This window comes from Diceros bicornis, unplaced genomic scaffold (assembly GCF_020826845.1).
Source record: "Diceros bicornis minor isolate mBicDic1 unplaced genomic scaffold, mDicBic1.mat.cur scaffold_67_ctg1, whole genome shotgun sequence".
Classification (NCBI taxonomy): Eukaryota; Metazoa; Chordata; class Mammalia; order Perissodactyla; family Rhinocerotidae; genus Diceros; species Diceros bicornis.
The window spans coordinates 3,154,285-3,173,612 of NW_026691553.1; the positions used below are offsets into that span (position 1 = coordinate 3,154,285).

The window sequence follows — 19,328 nt, forward strand, 5'->3', positions numbered from 1 at the left end:
TTTCAATCCTCTTTTAAACCTTCTGATTACATCCAGAGACACACAAATTGGGTGCTGCTGTGTCTTTAACACCTATTCGCTAATCTCTTTTTAAAAATCACCTAATCCAGAATCTTCCACAGGCAACAGTAGCTGCCTAGAATTCAATAACATCGTTTATTTTCCTTTGCATCTGTCTGGGGCACCTGAAACTGTTTTTGTTTTTCAATTTACCCTCGTGTTATAATGTTTCATTTTAAGATAAATTCCTTGAAGAAAAAAAGTTTAGCACGATCTTCAGTATTATTGTGAACTTTGCTATTTTTCTTTAATCAATTTATTTTAGAAAAATGCTTTCTAACACAATGGTCGATCGAGACCAGCCTCGGATGCCCCAAATCGAAGGTAACTGTAAAAAGAAGCACAATGTAAAAATAAATATTATTAAATTCTGCCGCAGGTTGTCACACACCAGGGCAGGGAACCTCAAGCATTCGTGAACCTGGAGATTCTGCTGGAGATCCGAGGGTTCTAAGGTGTTCTGGCTGCTGCCAGAAGGAAATTCTGGAACACAGTCATGTTCCCAGTGGGAAGAACCAAGCCTCCGTGCTTTCTTAACCCTTGCTCAGCATGGCCGACCTCACTCAGGCGTGGATGGGGTTGCCCCTACGTGGTGGGCGTCTCCATATACGTACACGACTTGGCCTCAACTCCAGTTAAACGCCACTCCTGGTCAGGTTTTCCCTGAGATTAAACATTAACCTGATGTTTGACCTGGCGGGGGCTTTATATAACCTTTATATCAACCGTCACATTTCACAGATGGAAAAACGCGGTCTCAGAGGGGACAAGTGACTTTGTGGGGTCACAGCCAGTTTGTGGCTGAGCCAGGGGTGGGATGGAGGTCTCTTGGCACCCGGTCCAGAGAGCAATTGTGCACAAGATGAGAACGTCATTCACATGATGGAGTCCTGACCCCCAGGACCTCAGAATGCGGCCGTATTTGGAGATGGGTCTTTACAGAGGTGATCAGGTTAAAATGAGGTCATTAGGGTGGGTCCTGACCCATATGAGTGGTGTCCTTATAAAAAGGGGCCCTTTGGACATAGAGACACAGGGAGAAGACGGTATCTACAGGGCAAGGAGACAGGCCTCGGGAGGAACCAGCCAGGCCGACACCTTGATCATAGACTTCCAGCCTCCAGAACTGGAGAGAATGAATTTCTGCTGTTTCAGCCGCCCAGTGGGGGACTGTTTTTTTGGCAGCCCCTGCAAGCTAATTTGGAAGGTGTGAGGGATGAAGGGCCAAGACGAATTCAGGATCTGGGGACCCGGAAATGCCTCCCCACCCCCACCCTTCGGGCTCCTTTCCAGAATCCCCCGAGGCAGAGCCAGAGGAGACACCCCCTCAGTCTCCTCCCCCGAGACGGGACGGAAGCTGAGATGACCACATCCGCAGCCATCGGAGGCCTCATTTTCCCGGCCAGAGGATCCGCTGTGACCCTTGGACCCATCGGCCATAAAGCAATCACCAGGATAAGATGGTGGCTAGACGTGAAGGGAGGGGTGAGGACCAGGACGTGAGTGGGGGACGCCTCTGTCTGCTGGCCTATGCTCAAAGCCACCATGGGGCACTGCCCCAGGGGCCCCATTCTCCCAAAGCTGGGGGACCACCTTCCTATGGTCGGCTCAGAGAAAGGCTTGGAAAACAGTGTCCCTGACACCACAGCCTCCCAGCCCTGTCCACTCATGGGTCCCACCCAGCCCCATGCAGAAACTTCTAGAGCCATCACAGGACTGACTGTCAGCCTTCTCACCCTGGAACAAGGCCCTCAGCCACCCCCCTGCCCTCACCTCCCCCTTGCTGACTCCACCCCAGCCCCATGTGCCTCCTTGCTGTTCCCCACCTCAGGGCCTTTGCATGGGCCGTTGTCTCCGCTCCGAACACTCTTCCCACATTCCCAACTGAGCCACTCTTTCACCTCCTCCGGATCTTTGTGGTGAGGCCTCCCTGACCCCCTTATATAAAATTATGAGTCACCCCCCTCACTCCTCATCTCTTTCCTGCGTAATCTTTCTGGACGTGGTCTCTTCATGTTATTTATTTTCTTACTTCTGTACAAATGATTTTATTTAGCATCTCTCTCCCTCCACTGGAACATCAGCTTCACAGGGGCGAGGAGTAGGGAAAAGCGTGTTATGGTCTCTGCCGTCTCCCAATGCCTGGCACACAGCAGGCGCTCAACAAATAGTGGTCCCAAGAATGAATGAATGAATAAATGAATGAATGAATGAATTCTCGGGCATAACGTGCTTCATTCTTTAGGAAGGGCAGAGGGAGCCCATCCCCACTGAGCTCTCCTCCCCGGTGGTATTTGGAGACCCTGGTTCAAACCTCCTGTCTTCGCCCACCCCCAAGAGCCCGGAACTTTCTAGACGTGCCTGAGCACAGGATGGGCAGCCTCCAGGACTGGGTGCTAATCAGTTGGCGTTGCCCAAGAGGCGGATCAGAGTCTCCCCGTCCCCCAGCGCCCCCGCCTGCCTCTGCCACACCCGTGTCATGAGGGTTTTATTCACTGCCTGGCCTGGCTGTACCCCAAGGGAGGGTCCCCGAGGAGGAGGAGGAGGGCGGGCAGAGGAGGGGCAGGAGGGGGAGGAGCTACTCAAAAATCTGCTGCTCCCAGACCCCCTCCCCGCTTCCCTCTAAAACCGACCTTAATGGGGACTGTAGAGAGAACACTCGGGGCAGAGGATAGAGGAACATGGAGGTGACAAGGGGCAGGCCTCAGTCTGGAGCAGGGGACCTGGGCGTTGTCTCGCCTGTGGCTGACTCATGGAGTGGTCACGATGAGTCACCGCCCCTTCCAGCCCCTCTGTCCTCCCGTGCAAAGTGGGGACCTCGTTAGAACCAGACGTGCTGAGACCAAAGGGCTCAGGCGACCGGAAAGTGACAGGCGGGCGCCCACCAAGCGTCTCGGGGTGGAACATGACATATTTGGTACAGATATGCACTATCGATGATGATAACCATGAAGACAGCCTGAGTTTGAGACCTGAATACGTGGAGGTCCCTTCTGGCCATGTCACGTGTTTTAATTTATTGAATGCTCCCAACAAATCTGTGAAGAAGGTCCTTTATCTCCCATTTTACAGATCGAGAAACTGAGGCAGAGAGAAGCAGAGTCACACAGCGATTCGAACCCAAGCCCTGCTCTAACCCAGCGCTGTCCAATACAAATATCATGTATGGCTTTAAATTTTCTAGCAGTTACATTAAAAAAGCACAAAGTAAAAGGGTTTCATCTTATAATATATTTTGTTAATCTAAATGATTGGATTAATAAATCCATACGACTATCATTTCAACATGTAATCAGTATCAAAATTATTAAGGCGATGTTTCACTTTTTTTCATACTAAATCTGGGATATCCAATGTATATTTCACGTGTGTATCACACCTCAATCGGGACACTGAATTTCCATCAGAAACCCTTGATCTGTATTTATAGAGTTCATAAAATTTACAGGTAAAAATGTAGATTCAGGTATCCAAGTTGTTCCATATAAACTTAAAAGTTGTCCACTAACTGAATCAAGTATTGGTTTTTAATTTAAATTAATAAAAACGAAATAAAATTGAACATCCACTTCCTCATCATATTCTTTATATTCAGTGCTCAATAGTCACATGTGTCCTGTGGCTCCCGTGTAGAGATCTAATCCCCTAATCCTGTGGATTACAGAAAACTTCTGGAAAAGGCCAGACGGTAAATATTTTCAGCTTTACAGGCAACTACCGAACTCTGCCATGGTAGCGTGAAGCAGCCATAGACAGTATGTAAACCAACGGGCTTGGCCGTGTGTCAATAAAGCTTTATTTACAAAAACAAGCAGAGGGCCGGAATTGGCCCCCAGGCTGTAGTTTGCCAACCCTGCACTAAACTCTACCGTTATATTTATACATGTTTTGTTGCTCATTCTACAAGTACGATTGGGCAGCTACTGTGCACCAGGCACGGGTCCAGGCACTGGGGATACAGCACGCGGTAGGTCTTGTCATAACGATTGTCCCTATTTTGCACATGGATCCTAGCTGGAGACTTCCTAGCTCTCCACCTCACACCCCTTCCTCTCTCTGAGTACTTAAGCACCTGGACCAACGTTGATGCACGGAAGGAGCAAAAGATATTTTTGTTGAATGAAATAATTAATGAATGTTCATATCCCCTAGGATGCGTCCCTCTGCCCGGCAGAGAGCAGTAACTCAATAAATGTTTGTTGAGTGAATGCATGCCATGATAAATAAATCAAATATATGGTGTGTTAGATGATGGTGAATTTCTACGAAGAAACACAACCCAACACGAGCGATGGAGACTGAGGAGGGGTTGCAATTTTAAAGAATGTGATCAGGGAGGGCTTCATGGAGGAGGTGAATTTGAATAGAGATCTAAAGGTGAAAGGAGCCAACCCCAGGGAGATCTAGGGAAAGAGTTTCCAGAAAGAGCAAACAGCAAGTGCAAAGGCCCTGAGGCAGGACCATGCCTGGTGTATGTGAGGCCACTGTAGAGGGAGAGAGGAGAGCAGTGAAGATGTTGGTAAGGGGGAGGGGACAGCTCATGTAAGGCCTTTTGAGTCACAATAAGGAAAGCAGACTGTGGGGGGCGAGGGTGGAAGCCAGGAGGAGCAGGAGGAGGAGACTGCACTGGTCCAGCCCAGTGACGGTGGGGGCTGGACCAGGACGACGGCAATGGAAGGGGGCAAGGGACGAATATAAGTTGAAGGCAGAGCTGTCACGACTTGCTGACGGATTGTAATAATCATGTGCAAAGCCAACTGAAAGATAAAAATAAGTACCAGAGAGTGGGAGCTAATGGAAGAGGGTGAGTGGCAGATACTCGGGAAATAAGCAGTGAGAGCAAATGATGGCACGGAAGTCAGAACCGTGGTTACCTCTGGGGGTGGGGAATGACTGGGGAGGGGTTTCTGGGGTTCTGGAATGTTCTGTGTCTTTATCTGGGAGATGCTTACACAGACTATATGTATATGTAAAAATTCACCCACAATATTTGAGAGGGCTTTCACATATATTATATAATTTTTAATTATATAATATATAATTTTTAAAATTAAAGGTGAATAGTTAGCCGCCTTCTGTTTTTTGTTTTTCTTCAGCGAAAGGGTCAGAAACTCTGCTCAAAACTTCTAAACCAAAAGGGAATTCATTGACTCACATCATTGCCATGTGTCTGAAGCCAAAGGGTGGACTTCAGGCATGGCTGGATCCAGGACTTTAGACCATGTTGTCAGGGACTGATTGCTCTCTGTCTGCTCTGCAGTTCTCTGGGCAGACTTCATTCTCAGGCAGTTTCTTACATCACCGGGTGATGACGGCCAGCAGCCCCAAACCTACACTCCTTGCAGCTCGGCATCCCCAGCATGCCAATTCTATAGATGTGGAAAGAGGAGCTTCAGAATGAAGAGACTTCCCCAGGGTCTCAGATAACACCTGTGGGGAGTGAAGGTAGACTCACACACAGGTCCATCTGGCTCCAAACTCTGAGTCCTTAGCCACTGAATCATACTGCCTCCTACGAACCTGTCCCCAGGCTGCAGAGAAAATAGGTAGCATTTTCTCAATTTTAAGGGTTCTCTCATTGGAATTTTTTTCAGCCTTTTCTGACTTTTAGCTACCACTTGTCTGAGCTAGAATCTGGTACAGTTTGCCATCTCCCATCAGCAAAGGGCCAGGAAGCAGTCCCTACGTGCCCTAAACTAGATGCTGGAATTTTATAGGTACGAAGCTTGTATGTTTAAGTATGTGGCATTGAATATCATAACTCCACAGTGTTTCACAAAGAGCCCAGTGGCTTTTGGACATCTGAAATCCACAGAGGGAAGGATTCGTCCTGGGCAAAAAGCTAAGAGCTAACATAGATCTGGGCTACATTCCTTCAGGCTCCATGAGAAAATGTAAATGTTCCCAAGAAAAGTAATATAGTAACCTAACTTCAGTCATTCACATTTTAGCTAGATCTAGTTATATCTAAGCAACATCTGAGAGGGGTGATTTTTCCCCTGGGAAAAAAACTAAGAACTAACCTTTGAGTTATGATGCCTTCAGGCTCCACGAGAAAATATCAATGCTCCCAAGAAAGGAGTATGTGTGCTTGATATCAGTCATTCACACTTTAGTCGGAATTAGCTCAAAGTGCTTTGAGCACATTTTCCCCTGTACTGTCAGAAACCACCTGAGGTAACTTTAGGGATGGAAAGGAAGGGGGATCAATGAGAAAAGCATGGATAAACATACAGTACACAAACAGATGTACAGTATGTGTATGGCATTAACATTTCACAGAAGGGGGCAATCAGGAAAAAATGTCCTCAAAGGCTCCTTGGAGGGGCAAGAACTAAAACAAAAGTTGAGAAACACTGATGTAACCATATATTTTCAATATTGCCCCATATCAGTACCTACAGAGAATCCTCAGCCATTTTCACAGCTACGTAATATTCCATCACGTGAATGCATCAGACTCTATTAATCAATCCCCTATTGATAGATATCTTGGTTGTTTCTAATGTTTCACTAAATGTTTTATGGGCATGCTTGTTCATTCTATACTTGGATACTTTTTATTGAGAATTAATTTACAATAATAACGCCCAGGTCTCCTGTGTGTTCAATTTGATGAGTTTTGGCAATTCTATACACTCACGGAACCACCACTAAAAATAAGGTAAAGAATATTTTTACCACCCGAGAAAGTGGCTTCACACCCCTGTCCCCTCAATTCCCCACTCTACCCGAGGCACCCACTTTCTGTCACCAAAGATTACTTTTGCCTGTTCTCTGGCTTTCATATAAATGGAATCATACAATATGTATTCTTCTCTGACTGATTTCTTCCGGCACAATGCATTCGAGATTCATCCATATTGTTGCATGTTACTATAGTATAAATATACTGTATTAATATAATTAATATACCAGTCATTTATGTCTGTTTAGGGCTGACTGGTATTGTGCTGTGTGGATATACCAGCTGGGGTATCCATTCCCCGGCTGTTGGATATTCCAGTTGCTTCCAGGTCGAGATAATTACGAATAAAGCCCCTATGAAGATTCCTGCACCGGTCTTCCTGTGAAAACATATTTGCATTTCTCTTTGGTAAATACCCAGCAGTGGAATTGCGAAGTCACACGGTAAATGCAGGTTTCACTTTACAAGAGATCGCTCAGTTGTCCAAGGCTTCCCGAAGTGGTTGGACCACTTTGATTCCCACCCACAAGGGTGAGAGTTCTAGTTGCCCCACAGTTTCCACTAACATCTGATGTTATCCTTTATTTTCGTCCTTCTAGTCGGTATCTTTAAACGTTTTCAGAGGTCAGAAATGGTTCAGAATAAATCAAGTAGAGCTTAAAAACAACACTCTCAAAATCTGCACGATTACGTTCAGGAAACGCTACAAACTCTGTCCCCTCCAAGATCATTACGGAGCATCGTAAAGGCTCTGATAAGTTCTGCAAAGCGGTTTATCAACACAGCGTTCCTCAATCTCATTTGACTGCAGCATCCTTTTGTGCTGCGTTTCGCACTTAAACATGCTGGTGGACTCTCTTGTGAGAATTTTACTTTCGATTCAGACTTAGCCTTGCTTTGAAGATGTCGTCCTGTTCAGTAAATGAGATAATATGATGTCAAGGGCATCGAAAAGTCCTCCTGTCACTCAAATGCTTGTTCTTTTCCTACCTGTTCAGGTATCTCTTCACTGAGGTGTACAAAAGCCTTTTAAAGTCCATAATCGTAAAAAAATTTTAAATGCAAATATCCTGGGGAGGGGGACTATGGGGTCTCCATCCACATGAAGGCATGAATGAATGATGTCACATCCTTTCTCCTGGCGGGTTTGCTGAGAGGAGGGAGAGCTCTGTCTCGAGGGCACTGGAGCTCCTGAGTCACAAGGGGGGCGGGGGGGGGGGAGGGCAGCGAGAAGTCCAGAAGTCGAATGTCACCCACTTCATACGCCCACTGTGACTGCCTGGAAAAATGCCCACAGCAGAGGCTGAATAAATATTATGACTTGGATCACGAAAGCCAAGCCAAACCAAATAAACCGTTTAAAAAGCCAACACAGAGCGGTTAAAAAGGAAATAAGAAAGATTTGGAGGCCGAGGGCCAGATAATGACTCGAGCGTCCAGGGGGGACAGTTACCGTAATGTAGGGTCCCCCCCTCAGCACTGCGGACATGGGGCCGGGTCACTCTCTGTGGGGGGCCGTCCTGGGCACCATGGGGGGTCGAGCAGCATCCCTGGCCCCACCCACTCGATGCCAGGAGCTCCCCCAGTGTGACAGCCACAGACGTTCCCAGACATGGCCCCATGTCCCCTGAAGAGCAAATGCTGTAATGTGAGTTTCTGTCGGATAAAAGAATAACATCATGCATGGCACATAGTAGGACCATTATTAAATTAAATTTAACCATAATTAAGTTTTTAAATTTAACCATCATTAAATTTTTGTTGCATGAATAATCGGCGACTGGTCATCGAGCAACATACACCAGGATGTGCATTTCTTGAGAGCAAGGAGCATGTTTGGGTTACCACTGGAAACCTAGCATCTAGCATGTGCCAGGCATGCAGAAGGCTAGGTTAGTCATCCATTTGATAAGCTCCCAATAGCTTCCTGCTATATTTAGTATAAACCTAACTCTGCCACAGGCTGCACGGCCCCGCACGACCTGCCCCGTCCCCTCCCTGCCCTCCCTCCTCCCTCTCGCCCCCTCGCTCCCTCTGCTCCAGCCACACGGGCCTCCTTGATGTTCCTCCAACACGCCAGGCCCCGTCCTGCCCCAGGGCCTTTGCACGGGCTGTTTACATCACCTGGAACACCCAGATCTCCCCACGCTGGCTCTTTCTCACCCTCCAGGGCTGTACTTAAATGTCACCTTCTAAATGGGGGCTTTTCCAGCCCTCAGCTGCCCTTTACCATGGTTACATTTCATTTCTTGGTAACACTTACTCATTTATCCATTTACTGGTTTGTTTATGCATCTATGGCCTGGCCTTTCCACTGCTTTACCCCTCGTGCCTGAAACAGTGGTTGGCACACAGGAGGGGCTCGACGAGTAAGAGTCGATGGAGCGCCCACTGTGTGCCAGGCACTTTCCTAGCCTTGGGGACCCAGCAGAGAGCAGACTATTCCAGCCTCTAAGGAGCTCCCATCCTGGGTTGGGCAGGGAGGGGAGGAATGAGGCCTGAGAAATAAACAAGTAAACAAACAAACAAGAACATTGCAAACAGCAAGTGGTTCCGTGGAAACCAGGATGTGATAAAGAGGCGTAGGGCGGGGGCTTCTCTCTGCTGGGGGGTCAGAGGCGGCCTCTCAGCCATTTGGGCTGATTTACAAATATCGAACATTCCAACTAAGTGAACGCAGTGACATAGTTGGGGAAAGTGGAGGGGAGTTCTAGGCAGAGGAAACAGCACGTGCAAAGGCCCTGAGGTGGAACCAGTTTGGCTCAATACGTATTTGTTGAATAAAGGAACAACAGAAGGTTCTAGAAGGAACTGATGGTGCGAGTTCAGCTGTGGAGGGCTCAGAGGGTGGGTAGGGGGTTGCCAGCTCCGCTGAGAGGAGGGAAGGGAGCTCCTGGCTTCAGCAAAGGCCTGGGCTGGTCCTCCCGGTCTTGTTCTGTCCTGGGAGAGGAGAGGCCCCGGCCAGGGGCCTCCTGGAACCGCGGTGTCCGGGAAAGTCTCGGAAAGTAGGGGAGAGGTCATGGCAGAGCAGGGTCCCCAGACTTCGGCCTTTGGTCACTGCGGCTGGAAAAGCACAAAACACCGAGATAACGGTCTCCCCTCCCCTCCCCCAGCCTGCCCTGCTGTCACTGGCCCTTCACCTTGTCCGTCTTGCCCGTCTGCCAATCAGCGCGCGGGGGCAGGCTGGGAGCTCCTGGGGACTATTTCAGCATCTTTTGGGGGTGGTGACAGCGCCAGAGAGGAGCAGGCAAGCCCGGGCGCCCCGTGGGCTGAGCCTCCAGCGCGAAGCAGAGCTGCTGGCGCCCCTGTATGGGGATTTAGCGGCTGGAAAGGTGAGGCCTGCCCGGATCCATGGGGGACGGAGGGTCTGTGCCAGGGGACGGTCCCCAACTCCCAGGGGTGGAAGGACCCCTCCCCACCCCCATTGCACAGATGGGAAGACTGAGGCCCAGAGAGAGGCTGCAATGGCCAAAATCATGTCTCCACTCCGGGGCTGTCCCTTCTCTCTGCCAGGTTGCCTCCCAGGAGGCTGGGAGGGCCAGAGAGGGCTGGTTCCAAGGCCTCTGGGGACTCGACCAGCCTGGTCCCCCCTCGTGCATCTGTCTAGCCCTTTTTAAAGAAATCAGCTCTCAGGGCCCGGGCTTCTCGGGGTCGCCCCGCAGCACAAATGTGGAGATGGAGGCCCAGCGAGGGCGGCGGGGGGCTGAGTGGGGGCGGACCCGGAGCTGGAGGGACCAGGAGGTGGGGTGCAGACGGGAGGTGGGGAGGAGGCGGGCCACGTGACCCCCACGCCTGTCCCCTCCTGGCCCAGATGGCTTCCTCCACCGGTCCGCTGGGCCCCATCGACAGCCTGGAGCTCCTGGACCTCCTGTTCGATAGGCAGGACGGTGTTCTGAGGCACGTGGAGCTGGGCGAGGACCAGGTGAGGACCCCGGGTGGCCGGCTACGGCCCAGCCAGAACTCCCCTCCGCCCTGTGCAGGCCCCTTCCCGCAGGTGATGAAACCGAGGCCCAGAGAGGGTCAGTGGCTTGCCCGGGGTCACACAGCAATCCAGAGCAAAGCACAGACCTCCTGATTCCCACCCCTCCCTCTCGGCCCCAGCAGGTCCTGCCAGCCCCGGACTCTGATGAGCTCCTCAACTCCATCCTGGCTTCTGGAGACTCGGTGGCCAGCTCCCCGCTCTGGTCTCCCGCGGCCAGCGACAGCAGCGTCTCCGAAGATCTGCCCTCCGACCCCCAGGACAGCCCTCCATGCAGTGGCCCGGCTGCCACCCACGTGGGCTGCCAGAGCGTGGAGCCTGGCAAGGGGCCCTGGCCCTCCTACCGTCTTGGACCCCCCGGCCCCGCCAGGCCCCCAGGGCCGGTGACTCAAATGCTCGGGGCCTCTGTGACCATTGACCTGGGTGAGTTCTGCGTCCCGGCTCGCTGCCCTCGCCTGGTTCCGGGCGCTGGAAGCTCAGGCCCACCCTTCGAGGTGCATGCTGCCGTGGGCCCATTTTCCAGACGGTGAAACTGAGTCCCCGTGAGGTTAAGTAAGAGCCAGAGCCACAGAGCTGGGAGGCAACCCGGGCAGGCTGGCTCAGGCCCTAGGCGTCACATGGGCCACCTCGTCTTTGTACCTCCCACGCCTGGGTCACAGTCAATGCTCCAAGAAAGTGTGTGAGGTCGTGGGGTCCCGGGCCGCGGGGAACAGAAGACACCCCCAGCAGGGCATCCTTTGTCCCTTGAGCCTTGCAACAGGGTGGGAGCTTTTATTAGTCCCACTGGAGAGTTGATGGAACTGAGGTTCAGAGAGGTTTAGTTATTTACCCAAGGTCACACAGCTCCGTCTGGTCTGGGTTAGAACCAAAGGCTCTCTGACTCGGAAGTCTGTGCTCTCAAGAGCGGCTCGCCTCCAGTGTGCCAGGGGCCAGGCGGGAGGGAACCGGAGGTGAATCAGACCTCCCCTGCCCCGAGGCGGGGATGAGACCCGGCTGGCCGCACATCTGGCCTATAATCCGGGGTGGTAGCAGCCGCTCCCTTTGGGCTGGCAGTGGGTCCCTTGACAACGTGCTGATGAATCTGGGTTCCCAGAGGGGAGACTGAGGCACCGGCCGGGGCTGTTCCCCTCCACTGGGGCCTTGGGCCGCCAAGCTGTGCCAAACGTCCCCAGCACATTGGGGCAATCCTGGGAGCCTCGCTGGAGGAGGCAGTAGAAGCTGGGAGCTCAGGGCCCCCGCCTGACACCCTCTGTCTCTGTCCCCCTCTGCCCTGGTCAGAAATGTGGAGCCCGGGCCTGCACCCTGAGGAGCGGGCCGACTCAGGCCCGCACTACAAACTCACAGTCAAGGACCTTCTCCTCTCGGGCAGCGGCGGGGACCTGGTGAGCAGCCCCACCCCGCCCCCCGGCGCATCAGGGCTAGGAGGGCTGCCGGGGTTCACGGGGCCCCAGTACTCCCATTTCCGAGACTGGCAGACTGAGTCACAGACAGGGGCTGGGATTTGCCCAAGGTCACACCCAGGGCAAGTCAGTGAGTTCCAGTCCTGAGGTCTCTACCTCCTGGGCTGGGGCACTTTCCACTGTAGTGAAAAAAAATAATAGCTAAGAGTTAAAAACCAAACAGCTACCATAGGCCAGACACTCTTCTAAATGCTTTAAATGTATCGTCTTTCAATTCCCAGCAGCCCTAAAGGTTGGGGCTCTTATTATCTTAATTTTACATGTAAGGAAATGGGCACAGAGAGGTTCAGTAATTCGCCATAAGCCACACAGCTGCTGCAGACTCAATCCTGGGCTGGCCCTATGGGCCTGTTGTGGCCACTGTGCACTGACCGAGGGCCATCTACCTTGTTAAGGGCTTCGAGTACCAGTAAACCAACTAGTAAACCTGACAACCCAATTAGTGCCCTCATTTTGCAGATGAGACAAAGGCCAGAGAGGTAAAGTCAAAACCCATAGTCACACAGCAAGCAAATGGCTCAGTCAGGATTTGAACTCCAATTTGCCTGATGCCAAAAGTCCTGACAACCTCTAGGCAAGACCGGAATGCCCCTCACAACTTGAGAGATGAGCGGTGAGCTCTAGCTATGGGGTGACCTCATGGTCAAGACGGGAACTGACTGCTCGCAGAAGTGTACCGATGAGGGAGAGAGGCTCAAGGGTCACTGCAGGTCCAGGAAGGCTTCCTGGAGGAGGCGGAACTTCAGCAGGCCTTGAAGGATGGGAAAGGAGAATGTTTTGGAAATGCCACTGGTTTTTGTAAACGTGCAGCCAGATCCCAGCCCATCACGAGGGAAAATGCGCCCCCCAGGCGGTCCCACCAGATTCCACATGGCTTCTCAGCAAAGGTGCCATGGACAGGGATGGGGGGCGTAAGATAACCTTCCAGGATGGACATTCTCCACCTTTATTCTTGAGTCTCCCATTCTGTGGCATGACATTTCTAAGCCTTTGACATTCTGATGACAAGATTCTTTCATTTTTAATGTTCATCTTTCATAATTTAAGTTTAATTTAAAAAATTATTTTGAATAGGCGAATGCATCCACGCAGTCCAAGTTCCAAAGGCATGAATTAGTATATGGAGAGACCCACCCCGTCACCCCAGTTGCCTAGACACCCAGCTCCCCACACAGGACCCAATGTCTCCTTCCAAAGAGATTCCTTCTTTTTTTGTGTTTTTAAGTTTAACATAAAAGTAGAGTACTACACATAACAGTTTTTGCCCTTTATTTTTTTTGACTTGACAGTTTATTTTAGCGATTGCTCTGTCCCATGATTTGGAGAGCCCATCCTTTTTCATAGCTGCGTAGTACTCCACTGGACAGCCGGGTCGTGCCTTATTTAACCTGTCCTCTATTTGTTGGATATTTCCATTGCTTCCAATCCTTTGCTGTTGCAGACAGCGCTGTGATGAATGTTCAGAGCCCAGAACAGTGCCTGGCATATGGTAGCTGTTCCATACATAGCTGTCAAATGACTCTTTGTTAAACAAATTAAAAAGCTGTACATATGTCCCTTTGCACACGTGTGAGGGTATCTGTAGGGTCAATTCCTGGATGCCTCTTTCATTCCCTGGAGGCTGTCGCTCTCCTGCCCCCAACACAATTCCCCCGGTTTTCCCATAGCAACAGCATCATCTGGCAGCCCCCTACCTCTTGCGACCTGGGACTGGACACTGCCAGGAGCTGGTGCTGACAGAGGATGAGAAGAAGCTACTGGCCAAGGAAGGCATCACTTTGCCCACCCAGCTGCCCCTCACCAAGGTGAGTTGGCGGGACCCCTGGCTCTGGATCTCTCCCCCTTCTGCAGCTACCTGCCTGTGGGTCTCACCTTTGGGCCTCCCACACTAAAACATTAGGACATGTCTGTCACCAGAGCCAGAAAAATCATCCTCAAAGCCATCTTCGTGGGGCTCTCTAGTTTGCCGCAGTCCCCACCCAGCCTCAATGACAACATCTGAGTTTGCCATTCCCATTGGAAGACCTAGTCTTGATACGGAAAGGGGCTGTTCCCAGAGATGGCCAGAAGGTGGCGCAGTGGCACGAGGGTACAAAGTCTGGTGGCCGGTTACTAACTGGGGTTGGGAGTGGGGAAGACCACCAGGACCCAGGACCCCCCTAGAGACTCTGCAAGAATTTGGGGGCAGGAAAGCTGTCTTCAGGTCCTCGAGAATCTGCCCCCAGGTCCCTGGGTCTCAGGTGGCTCACACGGGAAGAGAACGGGGTGAAGTTGTGGGGTCCAGACAGCAGAGCGGACCCTCTCTCCTGACTCAGCCTCCCCACCATGTCCCTCGGCAGTATGAGGAGCGGGTGCTGAAAAAAATCCGCCGGAAAATCCGGAACAAACAGTCGGCCCAAGAAAGCCGGAAAAAGAAGAAGGAATATATTGATGGTCTGGAAACTCGGTGAGGCTGGCGACCTGGACTCCACACTCGGGGGGAGGGGCAGATCTGAGGCCAGAAAGAGGGGTGCAGTGTGGCTGAGGTCACACTGAGGTCCTCTCTTGGGAGAGACCATTTTCCATGTGAATTACAAGGATGGAAGGATGCCCAGAGATGGTCCAGGGTGAGGGCTTCAGGGTCCCTTTATCCCTTAGATGTGGTGCCAAGAAAGGAGGTCTTACCCATCTTATTCTGGCTCTCTTCTTGAAGATGGGCCACTTACATCCCTTGTCTGAGCATCACTGGTCCTCAGAGCTATCGTGGCTTCCTTGGGTCGGGGGGAGAAGAACGGAGGAGGCTCATTCTTGGCAGAACTTCCTCATCTTACAAACCGTGCACCCCAATTTCCTCCAATCACCTCTCTCTTAACCCATTTAGGATACAGAGGGGACAGTCTCCTCTTTCTTCTTTAATAGCAACGAAGCTCACTTTTTAGACCAAGAGTGACTTCATGGCACGTGACATGGGTGTTCTATTTCTTCCCAAGTCAGTTTTGGGATGTCACCCTTTTCTGGGAAGTTGTCCATTTCAAATGTACTGACATAAAATGGTCCATCATTCTCTCCTATTATTTTTTAAGCTCTGCACTCTCTATAGTTATGCTCTTTTTATAGCAACTCATGTCGCTCATTTGTGCCTTCTCTTTCTGTTTTATTTTCTTGATCAATCTTGCCAGAGGTTTGTCTATTTTATTATTCTTTTCAAAGGATGGGTTTCTGGCTTTTCCTCCCACTCAATTGTATTTTTGTTTTCTAGTTCTTTCATTTCTGTCGTTAGCTTTCCCTGATGTTTTATTTTGGAGGGAGTTTATTCTGTTGGGGTTTGTTTGTTTCTTTGCTTTTGCTAATTTTAAAATGTGTGTGTTTTCAGCTTGTTGAGCTGTACTGTATTAAGGCTATTAATTTTCCTCTCAGAACTGCTTTAGCTGCATCTCATGCATTTTGATTTGTACCATTGTCATTACCATGTGGTCCCTGGGTCATCCCTCATTTACACTGAGGATTCTTCTTTATCCCATGAGTTATTTAGAAGGATGGTCTTTCCGTGGGGGAGTTTATTCTCTTCCTTGATTGTGAGAGGAGGACCAGCATATCCTTATGCTGTGATTTGAGCATTTCAGCTCCACATCTGAGTGGTCTGGGCCAAGACCACATTTGCAGATGGGAAAGATGGGGCCCCCAGCCTGGACCCCAGAACCCTAAATGGAGTGATCACCATGGTCTTGTTCCTCAAGTGCACTCTGTGAAGCCCCTCATCAACTTTACTTCATGTCCTTCTCCCAGCCACTCTGGGAACTAGGTCATTGTAACCCCGTTTTACAGATGAGGGGACTGAGGTTAGAGAGCAGAGTGGCACAAGGTCATGGGGAGGGTAAGGACCATAACTCGGGTCTTCTGGAAGCATCACTGCCTGAGTTTGGTGTTCCATTCCCTCCTGGGGGCTCAGACTGGAATGAAGTGCCTCCCACGCCAATGCAGAGATGGGACCTAGGAGCCGGGCAGACCTGGGTTTAAATCCTGGCCCTGTCACAGACTTATCAGGGTCACTTTCTCCTCTCTGACCTTGGCTTCCCCTCCTGTAAAGTGGGGCCTCATAGGGAGATGTCTGTTGGGCCCGTTGGTGACAGGCATATTCTGAATGACACTGTCCCTGCAGGATGTCAGCCTGCACCGCCCAGAACCAGGAGCTTCAGAGGAAGGTCTTGCATCTCGAGAAGCAGAACCTGTGAGTCTCAGTCCAGCGGGGGCAGAGGACAGGGGGAACCGGCTTCTAGAGTCTCTTGCAGGAGAGGTGGACACCGGCAGGAGTGAGGGACAGCCTCTGTGATGGCAGGCAGAGCAGGGGGGTAAGGGCTCCACCTAGAAAGGGGGCGGGCTGCATAGAGGAGGGGATTTAGACTTGGGGCCTTGAAGGATGTATAGGAGTTCACTATGGGGAAGTTGCTCTGGTGGAGGAAATGGCATAAGAACGGCCAGAGGCTAGGAGCACAGTGTGTTGAGGAACTGCAGGTGATTCCATCTAAGGGCTGCATCCATTTGGTCGACATCTATTTAGCATCTGCTCTGCTCCAGGCATAGTTCTGGATACTGGGACCACAAGAGTGAGCAAAACAAAGTCCCTCCACTCGGAGAACTCATGGTCTAGTGGTTGATATACTCAAGACAGACAAAAATATATAAAAGATCATCCAAATAGTGATAGCCACTGGGAAGAAAAGTGAAGCAGGATGAAGGCATATGCTGGGATGGGGGGCTATTTTAGGGAGATCAGATAAGGCGACATTTGACACGGGACCTGATGGATGAGAAAGAACCAGCTACAAAAAGACCTGGGGGAACAGTTCTTGGTACAGAGGGAACGGCCAGTGCAAAGGCCCTGGGGCAGGAATGCTTGTGTGTCAGAGGAACAGCAAGGAGGAGGCCTGTGTGGCTGGAGCAGAGGGAGCAAGGCAGAGAGAGGGAGGAGGGGAGGGCAGGGAGGGGACGGGGCAGGTCGTTCAGGGTCTGGTGGGCAGCGGGGAGCACTTGGGCTTCTCCCTTGAGGGAGGGGGGAGCCCTGGGAGGGTTGGGAGAAGCCAACTCACATTTGGAAAGTGCCCTCTGGCTACTGCATGGAGCGTGAACGCTAGGGGGGCAGGAGAGGCCTGGGGGGACCAGAAAGGAATCTGGGGCTGGTGTCTGGGTGAGTGAGGGTGGCAGCCTGGATGGGGGAGGAGGGGTGGCAGAGAAGTGGGTGGGATGCTCAATGGAGATTTATTGCAGCAGAGGGAGGGTCTGGGACTTTTAAGAGCAGCAGGGCCTTGAGAGATGGACATAACTCAGACATCAGCCAGGCTGGGGGACCCGGGAGACGGATGGGGAGTCAGACCAAGGCCCCGTAGGGCTCAGCCGAGGCCTGCCTGTCTCCACTAAGGTCCCTCCTGGAGCAGCTGAAGAGACTCCAGGCCATTGTGGTCCAGTCCACCAGCAAGTCAGCCCAGACGGGCACCTGCATAGCCGTGAGTCCTGTCCCCCAGCTCCCCTGGCCCCCGGGATAAAGGGGTCCTCGGCCTTGGCAGAGGGGCCTGTGGGGGGAGGTGAGTGTGCATAGCTGTGCGGCCCCGAGCCCCAGCTCAGGCATTGTCCAGTCTTCTGGGCCTCAGTTTCCCGCCTGTGGGAGGAGCTTGCTCACAGGAGCAGGGGAGGGATGGGGTGACCGCACCCCTGTCTCACTAGGTCCTGCTGCTCTCCTTTGCCCTCATCGTCCTCCCCTCCATCAGCCCTTTCACCTCCAACAAGGCCGAGAGCCCCGGAGACTTCGCACCTGTGCGAGGTAGGTGGGCCGGTGTCGCTCCGCCCTCAAAACCATGGGCTGCACCGTGGGCACAGTCCCCTTTGCTCCCCAAGCCCCCAGTGTGAGCCTCTCAGGGAGGGAGAGGGGCTAAGGAAGGGAGAGACACCAGCCCCCACCCCGACCCTCGTGACTTCTCTGCCCCTTGCTCAGTTTTCTCCAGAACTTTGCACAACGACGCCGCCTCCCGCGTGGCCCCTGACACCACGCCCGGCTCTGAGGCCCCAGGCCCCTGGCCCCAGGCTGGCGCACCCCAAGAAGGGTCTCCAGGCAGCCCCGGGTCAGACTGGCAATCGCAGAACATGCTGGCTCTGGATAACTCGACGGAGAAGTTGGACAACTTGACCCTGGTCTCAGGCAACTCCTCAGAGGAGCTGAGCCGGGCGACCCTGCTGGACTGGGCCTCGCCCGAGCCAGCGTTCAGCCCGGGGCGCGCAGGGCTGGAGGCTGCTGGGCAGGAGCTGTGAGCACCGCCCGGACGTGCCGCCAGGCCCCTCTGCTCAGGGGCCCTGCAGTGGACAGCGGCAGGCACGGGGATCGGAGGTGAGGCAGAGACCCCGGTGACGATGCACCAGCTCAGAGCTACACACCCAGGGACCCAGACACACGCAGAAACACGCTCAGACATGGGGCAAGCATGGGCCACAAAGCCTGGGAAATACACACAGACCCAGGCGCACAAGGAAACAGGCAGACACGTGCAGACTGACCCACAGACCCCGACGGACAGACACGCACCAGGTCTCAGCAACTCCGCCGCCCGGGCCTCCTCCCTGCCCGCGTCACACAGGGAGGAGGAAGGGGCCGAGACCACGGGGACCTTGGCCCCGGAGCCCTGGCCGAGCTCTGAACTTCGGGCGGCCACCGCCCAGTCACCCTTCCCCTCTTTCTAAGACAGCCGTGATCCCTAATAAAGTATTTTGACAGAACACGGCTGGCGCGGAGGCGGAGTGGGTGGAGGGTGAATTAGAGTCTGGGGCTCCCCAGTCACCAGAAGGAGGGGCTGGGCCAGCCCGGGGTGGGGGAGTGAGCCGGGGCCCCTCCGGACCCCCGGGCTGGAGAGGCGGCCGCGAGGCGCCAGGCTCGTCTTCAGCACCCTGGAGAGCGGCGGCGGGCGGAGCGCAGGGCGCGCCTGGAGCGCGAGGCCCTGGGGGCTCTGGGGCCCTTCAAGAGCACCCGCGGAGGGGCTGGGGCAGCTGCCTTCCCGGGGGCTGGGCGGCCCACCCTGCTCGTTTTCTGGATGAGGAGACTGAGGCGTCGGAAGTGAAGGGACCCGCCCATGGTCACAGCTGGGGAGGGATGGCACCCAACTGCGCCTGCGCCAACCTC

The 19,328-nt window shown here is 52.6% G+C and overlaps 1 protein-coding gene across 1 annotated transcript; it reads left to right on the plus strand.

Annotated features, from left to right (window-relative positions):
• The first annotated feature begins 344 nt into the window (after positions 1 to 344).
• Positions 345 to 18,921, plus strand: CREB3L3 (cAMP responsive element binding protein 3 like 3). Its single transcript, XM_058537593.1, has 11 exons — positions 345 to 384; positions 9,980 to 10,080; positions 10,560 to 10,670; positions 10,853 to 11,150; positions 12,006 to 12,109; positions 13,855 to 13,992; positions 14,527 to 14,633; positions 16,326 to 16,394; positions 17,583 to 17,667; positions 17,885 to 17,981; positions 18,153 to 18,921. Exons 1-11 carry the CDS (start codon positions 345 to 347, stop codon positions 18,464 to 18,466), a joined length of 1,464 nt encoding a protein of 487 aa, XP_058393576.1. The 3' UTR covers positions 18,467 to 18,921.
• The last annotated feature ends 407 nt before the right edge of the window (positions 18,922 to 19,328 follow it).

What these genes read in the sequence shown, in the direction of transcription:
- CREB3L3 (XM_058537593.1), top strand. Translation starts at nt 345, where the DNA reads ATGGTCGATCGAGACCAGCCTCGGATGCCCCAAATCGAAG. An exon ending in TCGGATGCCCCAAATCGAAG is followed by an intron (nt 385 to 9,979) that starts GTAACTGTAAAA and finishes GGGTGGTGACAG; the next exon opens with CGCCAGAGAGGAGCAGGCAA. An exon ending in ATTGATGGTCTGGAAACTCG is followed by an intron (nt 14,634 to 16,325) that starts GTGAGGCTGGCG and finishes CTGTCCCTGCAG; the next exon opens with GATGTCAGCCTGCACCGCCC.